The sequence below is a fragment of the Nematolebias whitei genome, chromosome 16 (assembly GCF_014905685.2).
Source record: "Nematolebias whitei isolate Nwh7 chromosome 16, NemWhi1, whole genome shotgun sequence".
In the NCBI taxonomy this organism is placed as follows: Eukaryota; Metazoa; Chordata; class Actinopteri; order Cyprinodontiformes; family Rivulidae; genus Nematolebias; species Nematolebias whitei.
The window spans coordinates 11,561,828-11,585,633 of NC_056513.1; the positions used below are offsets into that span (position 1 = coordinate 11,561,828).

General features: G+C 38.8%; 1 protein-coding gene across 1 annotated transcript in view; it reads left to right on the plus strand.

Moving 5' to 3' along the window:
* pkd1a (polycystic kidney disease 1a) overlaps window positions 1-23,806 on the plus strand; it is a 104,563-nt gene that overhangs the window by 7,988 nt on the left and 72,769 nt on the right. Inside the window, 7 exon segments of the mRNA XM_037690506.1 lie at window positions 16,175-16,246; window positions 17,603-17,671; window positions 18,539-18,610; window positions 19,007-19,170; window positions 20,986-21,239; window positions 21,662-21,922; window positions 22,087-22,255. Of these exon segments, the coding sequence (XP_037546434.1) occupies window positions 16,175-16,246; window positions 17,603-17,671; window positions 18,539-18,610; window positions 19,007-19,170; window positions 20,986-21,239; window positions 21,662-21,922; window positions 22,087-22,255 (1,061 nt within the window).

The following is a 23,806-nucleotide window of genomic DNA, read 5'->3' on the forward strand; positions in this document are numbered from 1 at the left end:
TTAAATAAATATATTTGGAAAAATTCAGGTAGATATGTTCTTGTTTTTAATATTTCACTCTGTTTTACGGCACCTTTATTGTTTTATACACTACCCTTATTTTAACTTCATTTTTACTGTAGCTTATTGTTATTGTTGTTTACTGTTATTGTTGTCTGTACTTTATATGTTCGGTCTGGAACAGGTCTCTCTTGTAAATGAGTCTTCGTGGCTCAATGAGACTAGCCTTTATAAATAAAGGTTGAATGGATGCATGAAAAGTAAGGATTTTTTTTGGTTGTTGTTGTTGAAAAGTATAAAAATGACAAAAAACAAAAGTTGCTTCAGTTATCTGCTGAATAGGCTGAACGTTTTGATCGGCTAAAATTGCACGAATGCAATAGTTCGATTAAAAATGAACGGATTGTTTTTTTTTAGACTTTTGTCCTTTTAAATAACTTCCTGGTTGTCTTTTACCATGAAAAAAACAACATTTTCACCTAAAGTATTTGTAGCGTAGGGTGTGCTGATTGCCTGCTTTGACTTTGTTTTGCTTCCTAATGAAAAAGTGACAGATTGTGTCATGAATAGAGAGAGAACAAGTCACCTATGCTTCTTATATAACAATGAATCCAGTAACACATTCAGGCGGCTTCCTCTTCTCCGTCTGTGCCCCTATCTGGCCCCAATCTAAATGCTATAGGAAAACCATTAGTTAAAGGGGGAAAATAAAATAAATAAAAAATCCAGCAGTAGCAGTGGAGTATTTTATGTCCTGCAGGGAGAGTTTGGAGAACATTCCTGTTACACACCAGCCCATCTGCTCCAACCCACACACATAATAAAATCCCACAACGGTTCTCATGGACAGCTTTGGAGCTCTGAAGTCATTTCTGGGAAACACTGATGGAGTTCAACTTCTGCAATGTTTTCTAAAGACGAGACACCCACAAACTGTTCCTTTCGTCCATAGGGAAATATTTGTCTATATATTTTATATTAATCGTACTTATAGCTAAGAGCATCATAAAAATAAATTGGAAAAGGCATTTGTTGTAAATGGTTTTTTTTCTTGTGCAAATTATTTGTTTTATCAAGTCCGATGCGTGTAAAGATGGTGCACTGTTGCTAGACTTCACCAAATTATTCCAAAGTCCTTTCCTGTCTAAAGAATAAACTGCTGGATGAATAGATACATGTTTTACTTATCTGCTTAAATTAGAGATGCACTAGTTTCTTGGTTTCTGCTTTGAGTCCGACCGGTGACCGTCCAATCCAGAACTCAGAAATCTAGATTTCTTTATCCTGATGCATGCTCAATAATCCAGGCAGAAAAATCTAACCAAGTCAAGTCAGGTCCTCTGGATGGATTCAAAAAAATAAACTTGTTGAAATGTTTCCTCTTTTATCCAAAACACTTCATCAGTCCGAAGAGCTGCAATAAACTCGGTCTTATAAATAGCACCTTCTCATAATGGATCAACCAGTTTGTTGTTGACATCCAAACCTAGCTGTTCACATGATAAAGGAGGACCATCAGTCTAACAACTGATTGTTAATGCCTTTATGGAGTTAGTTGCAGTTTACTGCAGCTCCTCAGACTGACAAAGTCCTTTGGATTAAAGACGAAACATTTCAAAAAGTTGTTTTTTATTTTTTTATTTTTTAATAGGTCTAGATTGCTTTTTTCTTTAACTCCCTGCATGGGCTGTTTCTTGTGTATTTGGTCCTGAAATCATGCTTTCGATGTTCTAACTAACAAAACTGAAACCGAAGGTGATTGCACCTTTGCAGTGGTTGGTCCCACTCTGTGGGACAATTTACCAAATCAATTAGGATCTGCTCAGATCTGGATGAAATTGAAAAAGTTTTGTGAAAACCCACCTTCTTATCATTAGCATTTGATTCTAGCCAAGCTTGACATGAATTTAAATCACAGTCCTAAACATCAACCACTTAATGAAAACCACTCGACCTTTAGATGAAAATACTCAAAAACACAACAGAAAATGTTTAATAAACGTTTTAAACACAAAAATTATTTAATTACCTGAAAGAGGAGAATAAGAGTGAAAGATACTCTTGACACGTTGCTTTCATTCAGGCAGGTGCAGCGGGAATGAAGCTACGTCAGAACTCCCCCTCCTTCAAGCCCCGCAGCCATGACTAATCGATCACAGACCATCAGAACTCAAATCACAGATAGATAACTCTAAACAGGAAAGTCCTTACAGAAAGTTATTTTAAACATTTTTAACAATGAATTTGTATTTTATGTCACAGCTGTTCATTAAGAATAGTTGATCCAACTATTCTTTTAAATAAATTTCAATGTATCACAGCAACGCATCCACGACACCTCCTTTTCAACTCATTTGGGATTTGGGGCTGTAGTTGAGGTCTTATTTGAGCTTTTGAGATGTTAATCAGCAGCTCCCAGTTGTAGAAAACCACCTTGTTGTCATGGTTACGCGTCACAACAAATGTCCAAATGTGAAAAAGGTTTCAGTAAAAATCCTTCCAGCAGCACAACATCTGATACCAGAGGAAGTAATCATTCGATAAAAAAGTGATATACATCCAGAAAAATTTGTAATTAAAGTTTTCAAAAGCAAAATCTCAGAATGAATGTAAGAGATCTACTCCAACATGCAGCCACCTTGAGCGGCGCAATTCTGGAACCAAAATCCAACATCGTGCATCCCGAGTAATAGGAATAGAGAGTTTAGAGCCTTACAAAACCAGGACGTTGGAATTAGCCCAGAAAACTGCAATTGGTGCTTTTCTGACACACGCGCGTGCATACGAACTGCTATGTTGTTACCATAGCAGCAGGACGAGCCACACACCGATGCACTGCAGCCACGTTGTTCTTGTAGTTTTAAGTATTTGATACAGTTCTCGTCTCCGTTGGGCTTCAGAGCAGCTGCTCAACAGATGAGTCTCAATGTAAGATTCTTCCACTTTCATTTTTTATTTTTTTCCCCCATCTGACCTCCTCCAGAGGTGGTTATCGTTAAAACGACTACCTCCACTCAATAAAGGCTGAAACGAAGAGGGAACTGTCGGACGCACTGACAGTATGCTCGGGAGGATTTGTTGTGTTGCCATGGCAAAAGTAAGCAATGACATCACCCACAGAAGTGCAGACATTCCAGGGGGCTGTAAATAAGATGAGACCGCTCTCGTCCTCTCCTTCGCTCACTGAGTGTTCATGCACACAGCTGCTTGGAACAGACGTGTTTTTGTTCATTATTAACTCAGGAAAGTGGGACTGGTGGTGGTTTGAGGCTAAAGAAATGTGATAATTTCATTTACAGGGGTTAAGGATTTGTGTTTTGGTGGCTGTTTATGTAGGTGAAACAACGTCCGGTTGTTTTTAAAGCTTCATGAAAACGATAAAGGTTAAAACATCTTTATCGCCCATAATTCCCAACAAATTACACTGCCCTGTCACACAGAGCTTTAGACACACGTGGCATTGTTCAAACTGTTGGCTGCAACTTACAGATCCTCAGCCAAGGTAAAGATTTGACACAAAGGTTAAATAAATTTAGTTTTTTTTATAGTTTTGTTTGAGTCAAACTCAAATATTTGAGCTGTTGAGGCTGCTTGTGATACTGATTTGTGTGCTGTGTTTTAGGGCTGAACAATTAATTGCATAATATCGCAATATGATAAAACTAAATTTTCTAATCGCAAAGGCTGCAATTTGACTGGTCATGTGATCTGGTCACGTGACGTACGAGTGAGCGGATCGGCGCAAAGCAGAGCAGGGAGCGGGAGAAGTCAACACGTTGTTTTAACCGGTTGCACAATGCTGTCAGGCTCGACAGAAGCTGACACATTTTCTTTTTTTCATTCAACCTTTATTTAAACGGGTTAATCCCATTGTCTGAAAGTTTGGTACCAAAGAGCGGCAGCACGTCCGTTGTTTGGAATTATTTTGGCTGTAAAAAAGACTACGCTGCGCAGCGCAATGGGATGTACTGTGCAGAACCTGCCTTGCTGCTGTTGCTACCTCTCGAGGTAACACCACAAATCTTTATCTACACTTAAAAAAAAACACAAAGCTATTTACGATAGTTGCGTGGCTAGAATGACGACCAGTGCTTCAACTAAAGTAAGCAAAGTACCAGCTGCCAGGGATCACTGACCGAACTGCTCGAAGGTCCACTGCCTGGCCCCAAAAAAAGTCACCACCAAACAAAACAGGTCACACACTAATATTTTGTTGGACTGCCTTTAGTTTTGATCACAGCATGCATTTGCTGTGTATTGTTTCAATAAGCTTCTGCAATGTCACAATCTATTTCCATCCAGTGTTGCATTGATTTTTCACCAAGATCTGGCATTGATGACTAGACACTAGGCATGATGGGTGCATCACTTCACCTGCCTCTCTTCTTACCCTGATGCACCCATCACTCTGGAACAGGGTCAATCTGGACTCATCAGACCACATGACCTTCTTCCATTGCTCCAGAGTCCAATCTTTGTGCTCCCTAGCAAATTGAAGCCTCTTTTTTTCAGTCCCAATTCCTTGAGTTCCCTTCACATTGTGCGTGTGGAAATGCTCTTTCACTATTAAACACAGCCCTGAGTGCTACTGTTGTTTTTCTTTGATTTGATTTCACCAAACGTTTAAGTGATTGCCGATCACGATCATTCAGGATTTATTTGCAGCCACATTTCATCCTCGAAGACGATGGGTCCCCACTACCCTTCCAGTTTTTAATAATGCGTTGGACAGTTCGTAACCAATTTTAGTAGTTTCTGCAATCTCCTTAGAAGTTTTCTCTGCTTGATGCCAATGATTTGACCCTTCTCAAACAGAATGACGTCTTTTCCACAACCACGCCATGTGTCTTTCGATATGGTTGTTTCAAAAATGAGAAGCAACTCATTGCACCAGTTGGGGTTAAATAACTTGTTGCCAGCTGAAAGATAATCGCCCATGCAGTAATTATCCAATAGGAGGCTCGTACCTGTTTGCTTAGTTAAATCAAGGTGGCAACTTGTTTTTGGCCTGGCAGTGTATTACTCTTTATGAACATAATTCGAAAAGGCACACAGAACTAACTCGAGCAATAATGGAGTTCTTGGTGAAAGACATGATGCCCATTAATATAGTGACCAAGCTTTGGTTTACGGCTTTGGTAAACACAATGGATAAGTGGTACAGAATGCCCTCGTGCACACGCTTTAGCCAAGTTGCTATCCCAGAACTATACAAAAGATGCAGAAACAGAGTTGCAGTGGAGCTGAAAACAGTGGAGTTTTTTTGCAACTGAAACAGATTGATTTATTGCTTGTGTACACCGAAAAATACATAAGAAGAAGACACTGAAATATAATTGCATATTAAATCGCAATTGCAATATTGAGGTAAAAAAAAATGGCAATTAGAATATTTTCCAAAATCATTCAGCCCTAATATGTTTGTGTAGTTCAACCGGTGACAGTTGGGGTTGCAAGTCTCACTGCAATTTTTTGTGTCATAAACTACAACTGTTTGGGAATCCCTGCTCTAAAGGATGTCGCCGACTGATTTATTTTCATGGTTTTATAAATTACTTCTGTCTCCTTGTTGATTTTGGTGGAGCAGTTTGTTGCAGGTCTGTCTGAATCTTTATCTTTGCTCATCTTTAAACGATGTGGCAGATCAAGTCTTTTGTGCGTTTGTTGAATGGTGCGAATGAATCATGTTTGACCTTTTACAGTGAGCTCACTTCGCTCATCTATGCCCTTTTGGCAGGTTTATTTTAGCAAACCATTTATATTGTGCTTTATAGTTGCTGTGCTGTGGAAGTAAATTACTTTTAAGCACTTCTGCAAAAGTCGCTGCAGGCGTACTAATGGCTTTGTGATAACTGACTCATCAGGCTTTTATAACATTAAAAGTAGAATATTAAATGCATTTGGCCTGAAGAAAGAAGTTGTTCTTTTAGTTGTAAAGACTAATTGCAAATTTTTGCCCAACAATAAACAAAAAAACAATCTCCTCATTGTATTAAAACTATTAAACCTGCCAGAGTTTTAGACTAAGACCATCTCGTGCTAAAAAGTGACAGAGATGTGGAGCCATTTTGGTCAAACCTTGAAAATAAGGTTATGCACAATTTCATGTAATTTTACAAGATGTCACGCTGCTCGGATTACCAACTTTGCCACCGATTTTATAAAACGTAAACCAACCATGTTTAATTCACATTCTGTTTTATGACAAAATGTCAATTTCACAGTAAAAGCGGCCAGTTCTAATAAAGGGAAATACCATTGCAGTTATATATTTTTTGCAACCTTGTTATGACTGAAGGAAAACAGAAGTGTGATCGAGAGATTTAAGAGCTTTCTCCCAGTAGATCCACAGTTAGTTTGCAGGCAGAAAATGATCTTGGCAGCTAATTGTATGCCTGCTGTAAAGCTTAAACTGAATAAACAAGTAAACAAAGGGCACATATAGAAGTGGATGAGTTTGCCGCCAGCTGTTAATGAACGGCATTGATCCAAACCTGATGTCATCTTCACCAGTGATCTGTGAAGCTTTGCTTTTCTGCACTGGAGCTCCCGGATGACAAATTTAATTTTTTTGCTCACTGTTTGTCACTGGTTAGTTTTACTTGTTGCAATGGGTTATATAAATTTAACCAGATACACATGTTTGTTTACGCCAACCAGAAAATGTTGGGGTTGCATTTCCTACCTGTCGCAGGATGGTAGGACCCTAAAGCAGAATAAAGAAAACTAAGTTTAAATGGAGGTGAGCGGAAACGAGCACAATCCACAGAAGCCATGAAATGAAACCACCTAACACAACAATCCATCTGCTGGATTGTTGTGAGCCTAAATTGATTCAAAGTCAGGTGTGAACAGACGGACAAAACGAAAAAGTACGAAAGAACCCATCCGTCCTCCTCTCCAAAGCTTTGTAAATAAATATGAAGAAGCCCACCTGATCGTTTTGGGAATCTCTTTTTTTCATACGACACCGAAGAAAACCGACGCATGCACGTAGAGAAAGTACAACTCCACCCAGTAAGATCCCCCCAGCCAGGATTTGATCTGGCAACCTTCTCACTGAGAGACAGCAGCTTTACCAGCTGCGCCACCGTGCCACTCTTATGAAATAAACTGTTTGTAGCAAATAAAACGGGAAGTAAACTTAAAAAGCACCACAGGAAAAGGATCTTCGGCCACCCCAGTCATTTGAGAAAACTATACTTTTAAGCAATTTAAAAACTAGAAAGCATAGTCTCCTCAAATGATTGGGGTGTCGGCCATGTTGGATTTAGTAGACACGGTAACCCAATTTTTGATGGGGACCATTCTTTAGCCTAGATGCAGCCACACACTAAAATGGAAGTCGGTACCTCACATATTTAGGAATAGACAACGTTCTGGTGGTTTTACACTTAATGCTCCGCAACCTTCTGCCTGAGGTGAGTGGGGCAAAAAGTGTGCGCTGGGTGAGTGAGGTCCTTCATGATGCAAGTGGCCCTCTTCCTGCATCTGGAGGTGTAGACAGTCAGTGCAGCCTTCACCACTCTCTGCAAAGCTTTTCTTTCTGCAGCTGTGCAGCCTCCATGCCACACGTTGATGCTGGAGCACAGGATGCTCTCCACTGCACACCTGTAGAAGGAGGTGAGGACTGAGCTTCCCAGAGCAGCTCGCCTCAGCCGCCTGAGGAAGTAGAGCCTCTGATGAGCTTTCTTGATTTCTTGGTGGTGTTGTTGCCCCAGCTGAGGTTGTCATTCAGGTGCACACCCAAGTACTTGTAGCTGGAGACCACTTCCACTGCAGATCCTCTTGTGTTCAGGCGGTAGGTGTGTTCGCTCCATCTGAAATCCACAACCATCTCCTTCGTCTTCTTCACTTTGATGTTGAGGTTGTTCTTCCTGCACCAGCTCTCTGCCTTGTCTCAGTGGTTTGTACATAAAGATGTAAACTTATCAACAGATTTAGAGCAGAAACTGCAAAAACCTGATCACGTGGGTTTTTATTTTATTTTGGATCTTTGAACATCTGAAAGAAACAGGTCGGTTGACTGGAGTACTCACAGCGGACTGTAGAGTTTTGTTTCTTTCTTTAAGGTCTGAGAGATTTCAAGGATTGAAGTGTGCATCAAGAATCATTTCCACATGAAGCCATGAAGAATATAATTTATTTAGTGCTGTCCTTGTACATAGTTTGACAGAATGACAATAAACAGGAGAAAACTGAATCTTTTCTTTGGTTGACCTTCACTCAGCACCACAAGCACAGTGAAACACAAAGATCTAAACTCCTCTGCTGTCTCTGATCAGATCAACAAGAATCAATGAGCAAATGTTTTTAGTAAAGGTCACAGAAACATTATTATTGTGCTGCTTACCGTTTCCTGGGACATTTGATCCATTTATGTTTTTTTAAATGTTCACTCTGCTTTTAACGTGGGCCGATGCTGCGTTTGGTTGTGGTTTTTAACTGCATGGCTTATTTTCATTGCATCCTTTTACAAACAGTTTTAGTTTTTGTTACAGTAATAATAGTAATACTTTTATTTACTTTATTTATTTATTTGATAATAAAAAATAGGATTAAAGTAGACAGTTTTGTGTTGATGTTGAAATCCTTGCTAATAATAGATGGGCTTGTTGCAACAAACTGGACACTCTTGGCAGACTAACACATATTGCATCAGTAATGCATGTTTTTAGTACCGTATTTTTTGGACTATAAGGCGCACTGGATATTAAGGCACAATATCAATGAACGGGTCTGTTTTCATACATAAAGTGCACTGGGTTATAAGGCTCACTGTTGATTTTTGAGAAAATTAAAGGATTTTAAGTGCGCCTTATAATCTGAAAAATACAGTAGGACAAGAAGATGTAGCTCAAAAGATGTCTTAAATTGTAAGAAACATTTGTTATTGCTGTTTTGCTGGCAAGTTCGCAGAAATAACTCCGTTTGAAAGTGGCTACATTCTTGTGTGGAGAATTTCTGTTTCCTTTTTTGCACTTTTTTTTTATTATTTGTCAGTTTACTAAATTTATTCAGTACTTTTTCTGTCAGAGATGCCTTTTTATAGTTTGTGTGTGTGTGTCTGTGTGTGTGCGTGCATCATTTTTGGGCTGAGTGTGTAAAACCGCTGCACACAGCTGTCCTTCACTTGCCAGCTGGACACCAGACAACCCAGGCAGCAGCGGCTGGAAAACTGGACAAAATGTTCTAAATAGATGAGGAGACGAGAGGACGAGAGCCTGACTGTGAGGCTTTTTAGATCTTCTCACTTCTCATCTCAAGCCCAGTATCCTAAAGTTACCTGCCTTTGCATAAAAAGGAAAATTACCCATGATGCATCTGCTTCCCCCCACTCTCCATCCCAGATATGAGACAGGCAGCACTTCACACCTGTCTTCACCTCCTTTTACTTTCAACCAGCGCTCCTACCAGTTGGAACCACCCGTGTAGACTTCAGTCTCAGTATAAACACAGTTAATGAATCTATGGGGGGAGGGGGGGGGGGCAGCAGAGTAATCAGGAAAGGAGGCTGATGGGGATGAAAGCCACCACAGAGGAGCCTGTGTTTAGTGGGTTTGTGGAGCGTTGGCCTTCACTTACAGAAACTCAGGCCCACTTTGCTGCCAGGATGAAGCAGAAGTCTGTTCGTAACCTGTAGAACAGTTTAGCTGTTGCTCTTTTTTGCACAAATACACAAAGTATATTTAAAGAAATAATTTCTGCTAATATGCAGTTTGAGTGCAGAAATTTGATGGAAGAATGAATTGCTAACTCAAGTGTTTAAGATAAAACGCGCAGAACAGAAGTTCGAATCAGCAAAACCTTCGTTACAAACTCAAGTCAACAAAACCAAAGATAAAACCTACAATTATCTAAATGGTAGCTAATAGCGGAATGTAACAAATCTACAACTAAAAACTGCAATTAGCAAATTCGTCGCTAAAAGTTAAAAGCAGTAATATGAGTTTAAGCTAAAATTTATATAATTTTAAACCAAAAACTAATTGTTAAAAAAAAAAGATTGTAAACAGCTAAAGGCAGCAAAACTATAGCTATCAACAACAATTAGCAAAACAGTGACTAAAAGTTCACTATCTAAAACCTAAAATTAGCTCAACTGCAGCTACAAGTTAAAATGATCAGAAAAGTAGCTAAATATAGCAGAACCATAGCTAAAAGTGAAACCGTGGTTAAAAGCTAATTATACATACTACATTATTTGCCAGCTCCTCCTTCAGGACCGCCCCTACTCCATTTCTTTTTCCATCCACACCATGGTAAAACTGTTTGAACCCTGCTTCAGTGCTGCGAACCTTGCTGCCCTTTCACTTGGTCCCTTGGACACATAAAACATCTACCTTCCTTCTCAGCATCATGTCAGCCAACTCTCTACCTTTGCCTGTCATTGTCCCCACATTTAGAGTTGCAAACCTCAGTCCTACTTTCTTGACTTTCCTCTTCTCCCTCTGTCTCTTGATGCATTTCTCTCCTCGTGGTCTTCTACTAACATTAGCACAGTTTCCGCCGGTACCCTGTTTGTCAACAGCACCAGTGGTGGTTGTTGATAACCTGGGCCTCGACCAATCCTGTATAGTTTTGCTTTGATGAACTTGCTTATTAGTTTTGGCAAACGTGTTTTACGCCAGATACCCTTCCTGACACAACCCTCACCATTTACCCGGGCTTGGGATGGGCACAAGAAATACACTGGCTTTTGCTCCCTAGTGGCTGGTTTAAAGCTAACTGTAGATAAACAATTGCATTCATTCGACCTTTATTTACACAGATAAATCACAAGTGAGACCTGTTACAAAAAATCTTAATGTTGCAAAACTATATCCGTTACAATTAGCTAAGCTGTAGCTAAAAGATTAAATATAAAACAGTAGCTCAAAGCTGAATGTACAGTAACTAAAAGCTAAAAGTGGAAATACAGTAGCTAAAGGCTAAACGCAGCAAAACTGCTTCTAAAAGTTCAAAATTGGCAAGACTGAATCTAAAAGGTACAAATAGCATAAAAGGACAAAAAGAGAGAAAATAGAGAAAATATGTAGTAAAGTTCAAAGACGAATGATTCTGAGTGAAAACTTTAGTAAACAAAGTAAAATAAAAAAAATAGGAAGTTACAATAACTTAAGGCCATATTGGCACACTCTTTCCAATGAAGTCAAACATTTTGGTACATAAATGGACGAACTAGCACAAAATTGATTCAAGGAGTTTGACTGCAAAAAAGTATGGAAGAAAATATAAACAGAAATCACAAACTATATATATATATATATATATATATATATATATATATATATATATATTTATCTGTATCTGTAGTTCAGACGTGTTCTCTTGCCATTTATCAAGCTTTAGTCTCCTGTACTTCCTACATTTACATTTTGTCTAACTTTTAGCCCCCTTTTTTTCTTGAGGTCGTACCCTGTCCATGTGACTGAGTTGTGTGTGTGTGCACGTGCGTGTGTGTGTGTGTGTATGTGTTCATCTTCTAGCTCAGAATAAGTGGCACCAGACAGGCCTTATATGGAGTTGTTAGATCATTGGCCACACTGTTAGCAAAACAGAACCATATGTGAGCTCTGTGTGTGTGCGTGTGGTGTGTGTGTGTGTGTGTTTATAAGTAAAACCATGTGTGTCCAGAGGTAGCTGAGAGAACGGGAGTCTGTTGCCAGTAGACTTGGTGAAGGTCACATTATATGGTCATGTTAAACACATACATTCACACGATCTCTCTCTGTTCTTTATCTCCTCTTGTTTGTGTTAGCATCTAGTGTGAGAGCCATTGATGCTTGGATTGGTGTTGAGAGCATGACATGAGGCGGCGGTTGAACGTGTGAACGATCAGTTCATGGGTGGAGCTTTTTTTTTTCTTCTTTTGCTGCTGCCCCTTTTTCGTCCTCTTATAGGTTTAGCAGAGAAGTTTCCTCTCTTTTCAGTCTCCATCTTTCTTACACAGCTGGTCTGGAATGTACAGATGTTTCCTTTTGGGAACGGGCGTCCTTCTCTGTTCACACACAAAAAGAAAGAGTGAGAGGAGTGCTGCTCAGTCCCATCGACCTCAGCTCACTCTTCCCCTGCTGCAGATTGAGCCGTGTTTAGGATTTTCTGTGAAATTAGCATCTGCTGAACTTTTTGAAAACAGAGCCGCGGTTTAAAAAAACTAGTAAAGCTTTGTTGTTGTAATTTATTGCCTTTCTGATCACCAGCAACATGTTGCTGTGTCTCACGTTGCTTTCTGGCCCCTCGGCCTTTGGCTTCTCGTCTCCAAGACTTTTTTTTTTCTTCTTCTTTTTATCTTTTTGTTCTTATGTGCAGCTGAAGATGTTTTGCTAAAAAATCTCCATTTCTTAGTGCCCTGAAAAGTTAGCTGCTGGTTTCTCCTTATTTGTTTATCCACCAAGACTTTGTGTTTTTTTTTAAAGCTGTGTTTTATTTCAGTAGAAATGGTAAAGTGTAAAATATGTTTCCACGCTCATTTGACGTGAAGGATTTATTGAGCCTAATATAATCTAATAAACCATTTTCAGACACCACCACCACATAGATACCTTTTTCTACACAAAAACTGAAAATATTTATGGGATGCCATTTGTAAAGTTACACAGTCAAAATTAACAGCAATATTTTGGTTTATTTAGAGTTTCATAAGAAAAAGTTATTTTTTCCAAAGTCGTATTTTCACCATGTTATTCATACATTTATAAATGGTTCCAAACTAAATATTTAATTTACAAGCTAAATATTTAGCTTACAAACTAAATACTTGCAGGTGTAAATTAAATATTTAATTTACAAGCTAAATATGTATTGTTCAAGCTAAATATTTAGTTTCCAAACTAAACATTTGATTTTTAAGCTAAACGTTTACTTCCTAAGCTAAATATTTAATTTGCTAACTAAATATTTAGATCAGACCTAAATATTTTAACTTGCAAGTTAAATATTTAGCTAAATATTTAACTAGCAAGTTAACTAGCAAGTTAAATATTTAGGTCCAAGCTAAATATTTAGTAGGCAAATTAAAATATTTAGAAAAATTAAAATTAAAAATTAAATATTTAGTTCAGGAATTAAATGTTTAGCTTAGAAATCAAATGTTTAGTTTGGAATTTAAATATTTAGCTTGGACAATAAATATTTAGTTTGGAAATTAAATGTTAATTTTGAAAATAAATATATAGCTTGTAAATTAAATATTTACTTTGGAACTATGACATTTATCAATGTATGAATGACATGGTGATAATATGACTTTGAAAAAAAAATTAAAATTGTGAAAGGCTAAATTAACAAAATATTGCTGTTACTTTTTGACTGTGTAACTTTATATAAATATTCTTGCTTTGGACTTTTTATTTAGTGCCATGTTGAAAGTTTGAATAGAACTAGCAGGACATTGATGGGCCCTCAACAACAAAAACACCCGTCAAAACATAAAATCATCATTCCTGGAGGATCTTCATGAAGTTGTTTTGTTTTATAGAAAAATAAATCAGGCACCATAGCGGGGCAGTGGTTAGAGCAGTCGCCTCTCACTGAGAAGGTCGCAGGTTCGCCTCCAGGTCTGGGGGCTTTGTGTAGAACTTTCCTGTTCTTTTCCATTACCTATGCTTTATCCCACAGACCCCAGTAAGAAAAAAAACCCATACATTTAAGGTAGAACTGGTCGATTACTGACTCACCAAGGTTAATAATCTGAATCCTCACATTGAATCGGGATTTATGAGTCTGAGATTTCAATGAACCCAGATCGTACATGTGCTGCCAGACTGCCGCTAAGTCCCCGGGTTAAAGGATTGGCTGGAAAAACATCTAAAACCCTGTGGGCTCAAATTCATTATATGCTCCTAAGTCAAGTAAAATAAATGCCAGAAAATGCTGCTGACTCAGGTGAGTCAAGTTAATAACCCACTGGAAATGCTTTGGTCTCAATGAGTTGGGTCACTGATTTGGGTAAAACTCATCAGTAAGACTCCACTGAGTTGTAACGTAGCGTGATGGACTCAAGTGAATTGTGTCATTTTATTAGTTGACTCAGATTAACCCCAGTCCAAAGTGAACCAGGCTTACCACCTCTGTTAGGTTAATTGGTAACTCTAAATTGTTCCTAGGTGTGGGTGAGCATGTGAGTGGTCATTTGTCTCGTTTGTCTCTGTGTCCCCATCATGGCCTTATGACCTGTCCAGCAGGGTATCCCAAAGCTCTAGCACAGTGACGGCTGGAGGAGGGACCTGGAAAGTAGAAGCGCATAATAAAGAATGGATGGATAGATGGAAAAATAAATCAGTAACATGACGCATAACTGTTCCGTGTGAAAGCTAATTTTTCTAACTTTGCAACATTTCTTTTTGAATGCTGTAAATATTGAACAAAAAAATCTGAACTGTTGGAAACAAACAAACACCTGCACAAGTCTAAAACTTTTGGAGCTTTTAACAATCACATTAAAAACGAATAGTGTGAATGTATATGAAGCATGCACACTATTGTGATCCGTTTTTCTTCCGTACATTTTTCAGCATCTTTTTTGTTCCACAATTTTTGTATTTCAACAAATCATATGTCAAAACAATCGGCTCCTTTAGGAGAAGGGTGCTATGACTTTTGGTATTGGTGCAACTTTAGCTTATTTAAATATTTAGCGTTTTCTGACACTTTTTTCTCATAGAAAATGAATTGAGCTCATTTTACATCCTTCAAATCTTTAGATCTGTTTACAACATTTTACTGCTCCTTTCACATTTTGTTCTGGTTCAGCTTCTTTCAGCTTCCTTGTGCAAATTTTAACTTTTTTCAGCTAACTTCAGCTGTTTTTTCAGCTGTTTTATGCTCCTTTCATATTCTTTCTGCTAACTACAAATTTTTTGTGCTTCTTCTAACGTCTTTCTTCTAATTTCAGCTTATTATGCTCCTTTCAGCTGATTTCTGTAAATTTCATCTTTTTCTGCTATTTCAGCTACTATTTAGCTGTTTTTTTATGCTAATTTTAATTTTTTTGGCTAATTCCACTTTTTTTTGCACTCATTTAAACTTTTTTCAGCCTAATTCAGCAAAAATGTGCTCTCTGCACTTCTATCTGGTTATTTAAGATTCTTTCTGATTTGTAGCTACTTTTTTAGCAATTTCTGTTGCTAATTTCAGCTTTTTTTCCTATAATTTCCACTATTTAGTGCTCGTTTCTGCTTCTTTCAGCAAATGTGTTCTTTCTGCTTTCTTCTGTTAATGTATGTTCTACCTTTTTCAGCTACTTTTTTCTTTAGCATTTTAGCATTTTTCAGCTAGTTTCAGCTGTTTTCAGATAAATCCAAGATTTGTTATGGTAATTTCAGCTCAATTCAGTTTTTATTGATAGTTTCAGCTTTTTCTACTATTTCAGCCACTTTTTAGCTGGTTTGTGCTAAATTTAGCATTTTCAGCTCCTTCCACTTCCTCCTGGTAGTTTAAGCTTCTTTCTGCCTTTCAGCTACATTTCAGCAAATTTTTTTTTGTTGCTAATTTAAGCTTTTTTTAAACGCTATTTTCCTAATTTTTGTGATAATTTCTGTTTATTTAAATTTAATTTAGCAAATAAGTTTTCTTTCTGCTTTCGTCTGCTAATTTAAGCTTGTTCTACCCTTTCAGCTACTTTTTAAAGCATTTTAGCATTTTTTTCAGCCATTTTCAGCTGTTTTCAGATATATCCAATTTTAGTGATAATTTCAGCTCTTTTCAGCTTTTTTTTCTGATAGTTTCAGCTTTTTCTGCTATTTTGCTACTTTTTAGCTGTTTTATACTAGTTTCAGCTTTTTCAACTCCTTCCACTTCCTCCTGGTAGTTTAAGCTTCTTTCTGCCTTTTCATCTTCTTTTTTTTGGCTAATTTAAGCTTCTTCTTTTTTTTAGCTAGTTTCCTAATTTTTGTGATAATTTCTGCTTATTTAAATCTAAAGCAAATATGTTTTCTTTCTGCTTTCTTCTGCTGACTTAAGCTTGTTCTTCAATTTCAGCTACATTTCAGCATATTTTTAGCAAATTTTTTGCTGTTTTTTACCAAGTTCTTCTGCAATAAGCATTCACACTGCATTTTCGCAGGAAATGCAATTTCTCTAGTTTACTTTAACAGACAGTGATATTTTGTTTGGATGTCATTGTGAGCAAATGCATTGTTTGAAATGTAGACATGTGGCTTTGTTCCTACAGAGATCTGTCCAAGAACCACATCTCCTCCCTTGATACCAGCCTGTTGGATCGTCTCACGGGCCTCCGAGAGCTGTGAGTAAACAAACTGTTGTGCAACAACGTGTCCAACTAATTTCACTTTATCCATTCATCTGTCCATGGGCGTGGTGAAACTTTGAGCATTTTCTGCATTCCTGCTTGAATTTGACCTGAAGATATGAGGTTTCCACACAAATCTTAGATGAGATGAAAGAGAACAAATGAAGGAATAATCTGAAATGCACTTTAGCATTTTATATTCTCTTTTTTTCAATCTATTTTTATTTGAAAATTAATTAATTTTACTTGTTTGTTATTAATCAACAGTATGTGCAAGAACTGCAAATCAGCATTCATGTTCTCTTAACCAGGGACCAGTACGAGTTTGTGGATCATTTGGTACCAGGCCACACAAAAATGAGTTTTCTTAAAAAAATCTATAGAAATATTTTATATACATTAGTCTGCAGAGTATTCTATGGACTCAGTCACCGTTAATTTTTCTCATCCTTCCAAATGTAGAAGGTGTTGTGATTCAGATTAAACAGAACAGGCCCAAACCATGACACTACCGCCAGCTCGTATCTGAACGTCATAAAAATTAATTAAATTGACAAACCTTTTTAAAGCTATTCCTAAAGAATAAAATGCATTCTACTCATAGTTGTGTTCACCTTTTAAAAATACTAAATTATACAGATTCTATATGCCGTATTTTTTTGCTATATAAGTCCAACCTTGTTGCATAAATTTGCAAGTCCTGCAACTTATACACCGAAGCAACTAATATCCATTTTCCCCCATATTTATAAACCAATTTATGTCTGAGATCTGACGATTTAATTCATTCTGACATGAAAAAATATTAAACATTACCATTTGCAGTCGCTAGAGGGCCCTCAACCAATATGATAAGCCAAATGTCTCATTAATAAGTAAAAGTGGCTATTAATGACACACTTGGCTTGCCATACAAAGCCACCTTCGTCTCATTCAGGAACTCCTGGAGCAAACGTCAAATCGGCTGCATTTCGCTGCGCCACCCAGCCGAAATTCAGCTGATTTGACCATTAAAGTGCATTTATTAAGGAAAAGTTCAACTGAGAGACACCTTTGCTATAATGTCGAGCAAACAAATAATTGTTTTTAGGAGTTAATCTTGTCAAATTTCCATTTGTTAGCCAATCGATTTGTACAACACCGGCCCACATTTCCAGGTGGTCAGCAGTGACGGATAATAGATGCAATTATACGCCAAAGCAACTTATTTATGTTTTTTTTCCAAATGATTAGACATATTTGAACTGATGCAACTTATACGGCGGTGCGACGTGTACGGCGGCAAGTACGGTAACGTAAATCATGGTATCGGGAATCTGTGGTAATATTTATTCATGTTTTTCTTCTCAGGTACCTCCAAGGAAACCGAATCAACGTTCTCCCCAGAGGAGTGTTTTGTTGCGGGACACTTTCAGTCCTGTAAGTATAAAGCCAGAGGACAATGTCAAGCTTAAGAGAAGAAACTGAGGAAGATGAAAAGAGCACCAAGGAAAAAGAAGCTTGGTTTAGTCTGGATTTAAGTAGGCTGAAATCCCATGAGCACTTCAGCTCGACCACAGAGCTTCAGAAAAGCCTCACACAAATACCTACACTCTAATCACAGCATGATTAAGTTCAATTACAGCTTACTGCTCGGGGCTCCCCCTCTTTTCATCTTTCTATCTCCTTCATCCATTACCTTATTCCCCTCAATGAATGGGCGTTTAAGCACATGTTTATGTGTGTGTGTGATGAGAGCAGTCTGCTGGTTTCCATCAGCTCCGTCCAAACCACCACACAACGGTCCCATTATTTAGCTTTAGTGAGGGAGGAGGGGAGTCCGGAGCTTCAAGTGGAGAAGGAAACGATTGAACAGGGTGAAAAGAGGGAAGGAGAGATGCGTATAAAGGATGCAGATGGAAGGAAACGGAAAAATACGGTCTCGGTTGCAGTTGAAAATTGCTTTAAATGTTTAGGATTGGGATTTTATCTAAAAACTGCTTTAGATGTTCTGTTGAGTGTGTCATTTAATTTAAATAAATAAAAAATAAAAGTCCTTTGCATCATTGTAGAAATGGATTTTGAAGCAGTATTTCTATTTTACATTCTCACCAGTCCAACAACTTTTTGCTGACTTTGAGGTTTTTTTTTTTGCTCCGTGGCAAACTCGCCCAACAGAAATCGACGCCACAATCCAAACATTATAAACCAGTCGTTAATGTCGGTGCTGTCCAAAATCAAAAGAAAATGTCTTCTTTTTGTTGTTTTATTGTGAACTGTGTTTTGTCTCTTTGTTCCTGCCACCAGAGATTTGAGCAACAACCAAATTACCACCATAGAAGAAAGAAAATGTGACAACCTTTGTAATTTAACAAAAATGTAAGTGGTAACGCTTTATTGTTTTTCTTTCATCTCTTTGTCTCTAAAAGCATGGAGAAATTTAAAATAGGATTAAAATGACACTAGAAAATAACCAATAATCTGCAACAGTCCTGTGTATTATAACCCACCAGTCATTTGCTTTGATATTTTGTGGCATCAAACTCTTTGCTTTTTACTTTCCATTTAGTTTTGTTTTCTGCTTTTTCTTTAAATAAACTTTTTCTAAATTGCCTTCTTTGTTATAAACGAGCTTAATCCCATTTTTTTTCCTTTTTATAATTTGTTAATGTGACCATTTCTAAAAGGTAGCAGTTTAGCTCCGTTAGCTTCCGTGGAGCTCATTAACGTTGTTTTGGCGTCCCGTCACTTCAGTCGTGTCCTTGTCTCCTCCAGTGACCTGAGCAGCAACCCTTTTGAGTGCGACTGCAAGCTGTTCAGGTTGGTGAAGTGGCTCCAGGAAAAAGGTGTGCAAATTAGACGCCCCCATGCCATGCTGTGCAACCACCCCCTTCAACTGCACCACAAGCCGTTGCTCAATGTCAGCTCGCTCGCCTGTGGTAAGAAATCCAACTCCAACAATCTTGTTTGCTAGTATGATATGGAAAGAAAATAGTTTGCCGACATACAGACTTAGTGTAAATAAATATCAAGTCTTTAAAAATGCATTGTAAAGGTGAACACAATTTTTTTGTACACAATTTCGTTCCACCACATGTACCACATATGGTGCGAATGACGAGTAAAGAAACTTTGACTTTGAACTACGTCGTCACTTTTTGTTTTAAAGCCTTACTAAGTGCAAATCTAAGAATTAAAAACAGTCAGGAATGTGTGAGATGTCACCGAGTGTAAATCTTGAGTAACTCCACTGAGTGTCGAAAAGTCCAAGACTTGTTACAAAAGACAGAAAACAGCTAAAACTGTCACAGCTCTGAGGTTTCATGAAACTTTGTTGATTATTTATTAAATCAAATTGTTAGATTTTTACTTTTTCAGCGGTTTCTTGTTTTTGACGTACGGTAGTCACTCGCTACTTCGCGGCAAGGGCGTCAGAAGCATCCGTAATGTGGGCGGGGACACAATGATGTGTGTGTGCGTGTGTGCGCACGTAAAAAAAAAAAGGCGTTCACAAGTGAACAAAAAAGCAGCATTTCACCTAGATTTCCTTTAATTCCACACATTTAAAGCATGTTTCTCACCAAGTTTGTGTAAATTCAGCTGTGGATTTTAAAGACATTTTAACTTTAATACACTTTAACACAGAGCGTCAGATCAGCACTATTTGTCTTTGTGAAATAAAAAACTTCACCACTGGACTTTTTTTTTACTTGTGTTCAACACTCATCTAAATGCTGTTTCTCGTGAAGCTTGAGGACAATAAGGTGTGGGGTTTTAAAGACATTTCAACTTTAATGCACCTGAACACACCACGTCTCTTACACCTGCAGCGTCTTACAGCGTCACAGTTACTGCTAAGCTAACATGCTACAGACGTAGCGCTCCTCTCAAGCATCCTCCTAACATGAATATATGTTTATGATCAACCCCCTGGTCAACCACTGCCCGCACTAAGCTCGTTAAACTGGCGAGTGAGTAACACAGGTACCTCCACCTCCTCCACCTGTGCGCGTTTTCTGCTGAGGCAAGAGGCAGGAAGGGACAGTGGCGAGTTGGAGGTAACCAGGAAAACCTGGAGTGGAGTTTTAGTAGCTTGAGTGTTATCCTATTAATCAAGTGGAATGGATTTGTTCACGAAGAAAGAGAAACTTTGCCGCTTGAACTAATGTTTTATAGTAAAAGTGTGTGTGTGTGTGTGTGTGGGGGGGGGGTCCAAATTAACCTTTTTTTTATTTTTAATGTGGGGGGACTTGTCCCCTTCACATATAATGGTTGCGACGCCTATGCTTCGCGGTTCGACTTTCGCAGTTTTTCAAAGTAAGAGTGGACATGACACACAATTGGCTGATTGATGGATGAGCCACACGAGCAACATGGATTGTTTATTTAAAATAAATTATTTAAAAGGATTTAGCACCTGTTGCACCTGTGTGCAGCCCACAGGTGCAGGGAGAAGCTCCCTCTGCAGCCTGTCATGATCTCCACTCTCTGCCACCTGCGGCTCTCTGCCACGCCCACATTTCTCCTCTGGCTGAAGCAGCTCCGTGATTAACCCTTTGCTGTCCAGACGCATTGAGCTGCACACAGGTGCAACAGGTGCTAAATCATTTTAAATAATTTATTTAAAATAAACAATCCATGTCGCTCGTGTGGCCAAATTGTAACCAAGGAACATTTTTCAGGTTTTGACTGACGGTCCATTAAAGAAATACACCTTTTGCTGTCTAGCCTCAAATCTTTTCTCCGTGCTCCAGGTTCAAGCTACGCCGGTTGTCTTGAAGACGGTGGCAGCGGAGGAGGAGGAGGACGAAGTGAGCTTGTGATCTTCACTTTATCCAACCCTGGAAACTACACGCGTGAGCAGTGCAACAGTTTGTGTTTTGGTTCATCGCACCTCTACGGCGGCTTGGGAAACAGACGCGAGTGTCTTTGCAGCACAAACAATGAGCCCAACTTCATCAGCGGCTCTCGGTGTTCAGCTGCCTGCACGAATCCCGACGTTATGATGGTACGCCTCGCTCACTGACCAACTGAATGAAGTCAGTTTTTGGCTTTTAATGCTTTGAGTAAACAGCTTTAGTCAACCAGTCAGTCATTGCATGATAAAGCTTCTACCAGAGACGTCCTCCTCAGTGGTGTCTTTCAACTTCTGTCTTTCCTTTGTGGCTTCCCGTGTTCTCAGATTTAGTTATTTTAAGGACTGCAACTCAAAGAGTTATCCAAAATTTCAGAGTAAAATCTAAGAACTGTTTGTTTTACATTCATTCAGTTCATATGTTTCCTTTTGTTTGTATTTAAGCCCATAAAATAATAGTGAAACCACAAATATCTCCGCAAATAACAGGAAACTGGTTTCATTTGACTTTTAAATGCTCGTCCATATTAACACCAAAACCTCGTCTCCCTCACATACTTTCCTTCCATCGACAGGACTGTGGGTGGACTCTGGCTCGTGATGTGTTTGCGGTGGAGTTCTCCGTCTCGATACGACCTCTCCCGCTGCAAAGTGTTCACGACCGAATCCTTTTCTCCGCCGCCTCCTCTGTCACGCCTGTCACGCTCTCCTGGGAGTTCGGCGACCTTTCGTCTCGGGTCAACACCACAGGAGCAGGTGCCGCCGCAGCAGCGCACAAATACGGACTTCCAGGACGCTATGCAGTCAGTTTGATGGCCTGGGTGGGACACAAAGAGGTAAGCTGCAAAATATTTCATATTTATGCATCAGTTAGCCGTTTGCACATTTTCATTAAACAAACCACATGGAGGTGTTTTTTTAAATTGTCTTTCGAGACTGTAAGAATAGCTGCTTTAAAAATATTTTTGTGGTAACTTTCTGTGCAATTTTGTGTTTTCAGGCGTCTGCACGCACACAAGTGAGCGTGACCCTTCCTCCCAAACTAGAACTACACTGTCCAGATCTCGTTGTGGCCAATAAGAGTCTTGATGTCACGCTCGTCAGTTGGGGCGGTGTTGGCATGGATGTGGAGTGGGCGATCACGAAAGACGGCGTCCAGGTCGCCAAAGGTAACAAAACTCGAACTCTGAGCAGCCATTGGTGTTGAAGTGAGGGGTTCTTGCTTGTTTAATACGTTTTATTTGTTTTTACTTGACTGTGAACTGCTCGTGTTAGTCAACATCCATTTAGTTTGTGTTCTTCTGCTGACGCAAATTTGAATTTTAGCCTGATGTGGATGAGTGTCACCAGGGAAACTGAAAGGATACGTACAAATACACAAATACAGTCACTGATGTTCAAGGTAACATTTCTCAAACAGTAGTTCCTAAATAGATTCAAGTTCAAGTTGTGTTTATTTGTCATATGCCAGGTTAACACAAGCTTAACGGTACAATGAAATGCTCAGGATGAGGAGAACCGATTTGACTTGCTAAAAAAAAAAGAATAAACAAGAAATACTAAAGCATGAAATAAGGGTACAAAAATCAAAAAGTGAAAAAATAATTATAATATAATGATGTGATAAACAATCCCCACTGGTAAAAATATCTAAATAGCAGATTTCTGCTATTTGGATCCAAAGGACTTCATCAGGCCAAGGGGCTGATGAAGTCCTTTGGATGAAGGACAAAATGTGTCAACATAAAATAAACTGTCCAGAGGACCTGACTGAACTTTGTTTGTTATTGAGCATGAACTTTTAATGAGATAAACAACCACTCACGCTCTCACCTAGGGACAATTTATAGAAAACTCATGCACAGAGAAAACATCCAGACTCCCCATAGAACGACCCCCTGCTGGGATTTTATCTAGCAACCTTCTTGCTGAGAGGCAACAGCTCTACCAAATGCGCCACCGTATCGCTGGGAGATAATTCAATACGTAATATTATATAGCAAGATTACAGCCTATTCCTCAGTTATTTACCTAAGAAAACCAGCATATTGCAACAAACCATTACTTTGGCATAATCTCCCAGGCAGCACAGAGGTGACAGTGGAAAGAAACGACTCAGTTTTAACAGGAAGAAGGAGAGAACCAGGCTCTGAATGAGTGGCTGTCTGCAGGTTGAGAGGACAAGAAAGAGACAAAGCGATGAGATTGCTCCTGTTGTAGCTACTACGGGAAAAACACAACGTTATTAGCAGTAATGTTTATAAATGCAAACACAAAGAGTGAAGCAGATCAAAGATCTGTGGTCAGTGCATCCTCTGACAGGCGGCTTATAGCAGCATAATTAAAGGATAACTCAGGAAACCCGAGATAACCCCAACTATACATTTCATCAATAAGAAGATCTTAATCCTAGTCTTAAAGTGTCAGCCTCATGGACACAAACTGGAAGTTGGTTCCACAACAGGGGAGCCTCAACCTCCCACTCTACTTTTAGAAACTCTAGGAAACACAAGTAAACTCGCAGTCTGGCAGCAAAGTGCTCTGTTGGGAAAGTATGGAACAATATCTGTGTTTCACCTAGATAACTTGCGATGGCAGGGCATTCATCTCGTCCGTGATTTATGTCGGGGGGAGAGAGGGGGGTGGGGGGGATGGAGGAGACACGTCTGAGCTGCGCTGTTTGTATCGACAACAGTTTTCGAGCGGGGGAGGGGCAGAGA